The following is a 3,495-nucleotide window of genomic DNA, read 5'->3' as shown; positions in this document are numbered from 1 at the left end:
ATGAAACGTTATATTGATACAGTATGTTACTTAGCAAAAACAGAGCAAGCATTTAGAGGTCATGATGAGGCCACTAGTTCAGTAAACAAAGGCAACTATGTCGAATTTATTGACGTGCTAAGCAAATATGATGGACAGTTAAGAGGATTCCTTGACAATGCTACAACTTTCAGTGGACTGTCCAATTTAATACAAAACGACCTCATAGAATCTGTCATATGTTATGCTTGATGAAATTAAAAAAGAGATCCAACATGCAAAATTCATTTCAGTAATGCTTGATGAAGCCACTGACATTACCAATTTATGTCAGTTGTCATATGTGTTTCGGTATTCATTGGATAACAAGGTATATGAACGGTTCTTAGGGTTTGAAAACGTCTCTCAAGATAGAACAGCAGAAGCACTTTACAAATTTGTTACAAATCTTATGCAAAAATATGAATGTGAAAGCAAAATAGTTGCTCAGACCTATGATGGTGCTGCTGTCATGGCTGGGGAGTTGAATGGCCTGCAGTCAAGAGTTAAGGGAAAATATCCAACTGCTTTATTCATACACTGTTTTGCCCACAGACTAAATTTAGTTTTATCACAAGCAATGGCAAAAATAAGTAAATTCAAAGTATTTTTCATGACCTTGAATGGATTGTCAGCCTTTTTCAGTAAATCTACCAAAAGAACACACGCTCTTAATCAAGAAATGACCACGAGAAAACTTCCGAAAGTGTCAGCCACTCGTCGGAATTATGCATCAAGACTAGTTGAAACTGCGTTTGAGTGTAAAGAATCCCTTATCGCTGTATTCGAGAAAATGAGAGATCCCGAATCTGAGTGGGATCAAGAGTCATATAACCGTGCAGGGGGATTTTTATCATCGATGACTGATTTTAATTTTTGCTTTCTCTTAAATCTTTTTGCATCATTTTTCCCATTGTCAGATACACTATTTGATATACTGCAAGCAAAAATTCATGATGTTGGTTATTGTGTCAAAAAAGTGAATGATTTTCGCCTGGCTTTGGAACAGAAGAGAGAAGAGTTTGAGAACATTTGGGAAACAACAAAGAACTGTGATCACATAAATGAAAATGAACCCAGATTTAAGAGACAAAAAGGAAATGTTGATGTGAAGACGTCATTCTCACGACTTTATGTAGAAATATATGACACGATACTTAACCAGGTTAATATCAGATTTGCAAATTTGGATTCATTAAGATTCTTAGAGCTTTTACACTCTCCATCATTCTGTGAGTTTACTAAGTTTGGGCAATTTCCAGAGCTTGCTTTTCAATCGCTGAAGTGTAGCTATGATAATTTCTTTGATTTTTTATCACTGAAATCGCAACTTAGAGTTGTTTACATGTCAGAGGAATTCAAAGATAATACTATAACAGAAATTTTAAGTTTTATAAAGCTGAATGACTTGGAAAAGGCTTACAATGAAGTAGCAAGACTTTGTGAATTAATTTTAACAGTTCCAGCAACGACTGCATCTGTAGAGCGCAGCTTCTCTGCTTTGAAGCGAATTAAAACGTACTCAAGAAATTCTCAAGGTCAAGAAAGATTGCAAAGTTTAGCCCTTCTATCAATTGAAAAAGAAGTATTGCATAATCTTCAGAGCAAGCCAGAATTTTACACCAAAGTTACTGATCATTTTGCTCGTAAGCCAAGAAGAATTCCATTGAACTATGTTTAAAATGGTAAGTTAAAATAATATTTTGTTAATTACTTCCTATTTTATAATTATGTTAAATGAATAATAAAATGATATTAATATTCTTACTCCAGCTTCATCAGAGATCTTACCAGCGTCATTTGCTTACCCTAGCATTTTTCTCACGACACGCCACTGGTGTACACAAATAATTAAATGAACAAATTAAATTAAACATTAGTTTACATTCAAGTTTCAACATAAACTTTACAATCTTTATTTACTGTACGAAAAGACAGAAAGTATTAAACGAATCCAAAAACTATAGTACTGTATAGCATAGGTAGCAAATAACATCATGCCAAGATCAGATGATGATCAACTTATCAAGGTGTACACTGTACACAATTTCACAAATAATTAATTTGCATTCTCATACAACCTATTGGCCTTATTCATTATTCATGTAAATATGCAATACCAACCACATACACATTATACCAGTGCATTTTTATATAACTTATTGTTGGTCTTAGTCATGTAAATAAACAGAAAACTCTAAACTTTAATGAAAAGTAAGTTTTTAGAAAATTTTGTTTGGCGCACACCTTGGATGATATCCTGGTTATGAACTTATGCAGTACTTAGCATAACCAAATATATTGACACAAAAAATCCTAATTAAATTAACAAATAAATGAGAAATGAAATTATACATTAGTTTACAATTACATTCTATGATTCTTTCAACATACACTGACAGTCTTTATTTACTGTAAAAAAAAAGTATTAAACTTTAATAATCGAAAAATTCCATTCACTCCGGCTGCAGTGGCTGGGCCTTCTCCATCGCCTCGACGTGATGCTGGTTGCCCTTCATAAACATTAGCCTCTCAAAGTTGCCATCTGACAGGGTGGCTCTCTTGGCCCTCAAGATATCTTTGCACTACTAACACGCAGTCAGCCAAGCGTGTCTGACTGGCTGTTGGAGACACACGTCGCGGCGTCACACACTTACAACAGACAGGAACAAACATGTATAAATTTTGTTAGCAGACTTAAAGTTAGCAGAACTAAATTTAGCGGAAGCTAATTGGTCCACTAATGGCTTCCAAAGTTAGCGAAAACGCTAATCCGCTAACGAGAAAAGTGGCCACTGGTGCAGTCATGAAATTAAGCGGAACATTACCACGCAACAGTGACATATTGTTTGTTGAAGTTAGCACAGTCTGGTGAAGTATTTATTTGTTTATTTATGTCCTTTAGATTGAGTTTTGTTGTTTGTATAAAAATTCCATGAAATGACGAGGAAAATACAAATTTACATTGTGAAATTATTATAAGATAGTGATTAGTTGAATGTAAACATTCCCATGGTTGCACAAACAAATATTACAATAATGTTTTGCGGCACATTAATGATTCATGTACGGTATAGCTTTGCCACTCCAATTTGATGTGTGCATGTAAATACGTTCAATAAATGGAATAAGTTATATATCAAGCTAAAATAATAGATGAAAAACACCATATAGAGCTTGAATGGCTAATTGTTCAGAATGACCAATAATTTTAATACTATATAGAAGTAAATATTAAAGAACTGACCTTCTTGATGCACTCTTTTTTGGAAACAATACTCTGGCTTAGAACAGATTTACTGTGTGTGAGGATTCTTGATCAGCTTATCAGATGCTCACAACAAAAGCGTGTTTATGCAAGGTTTAGATTAATAATTTTTCCTTCCCCAGCCAAGATGAAAGAGATCCTTGTAGAATTTCAATTACATTAACGAAATTGATTCATCTGAACACGTTCCCAAATTCTTGAGGGACTAC

The 3,495-nt window shown here is 34.0% G+C and overlaps 1 protein-coding gene across 1 annotated transcript; it reads left to right on the top strand.

Moving 5' to 3' along the window:
• The first annotated feature begins 274 nt into the window (after positions 1-274).
• LOC121869877 (zinc finger MYM-type protein 1-like) lies at positions 275-1,699 on the top strand. Its single transcript, XM_042371442.1, has one exon. The coding sequence runs from the start codon at positions 275-277 to the stop codon at positions 1,697-1,699; it is 1,425 nt and encodes a 474-aa protein (XP_042227376.1).
• The last annotated feature ends 1,796 nt before the right edge of the window (positions 1,700-3,495 follow it).

Source organism: Homarus americanus, unplaced genomic scaffold (assembly GCF_018991925.1).
Source record: "Homarus americanus isolate GMGI-L3 unplaced genomic scaffold, GMGI_Hamer_2.0 scaffold14467, whole genome shotgun sequence".
NCBI lineage: Eukaryota > Metazoa > Arthropoda > Malacostraca > Decapoda > Nephropidae > Homarus > Homarus americanus.
Note: the sequence above shows the minus strand (reverse complement) of the source record. Positions and strands in the feature narration are given on the sequence as shown.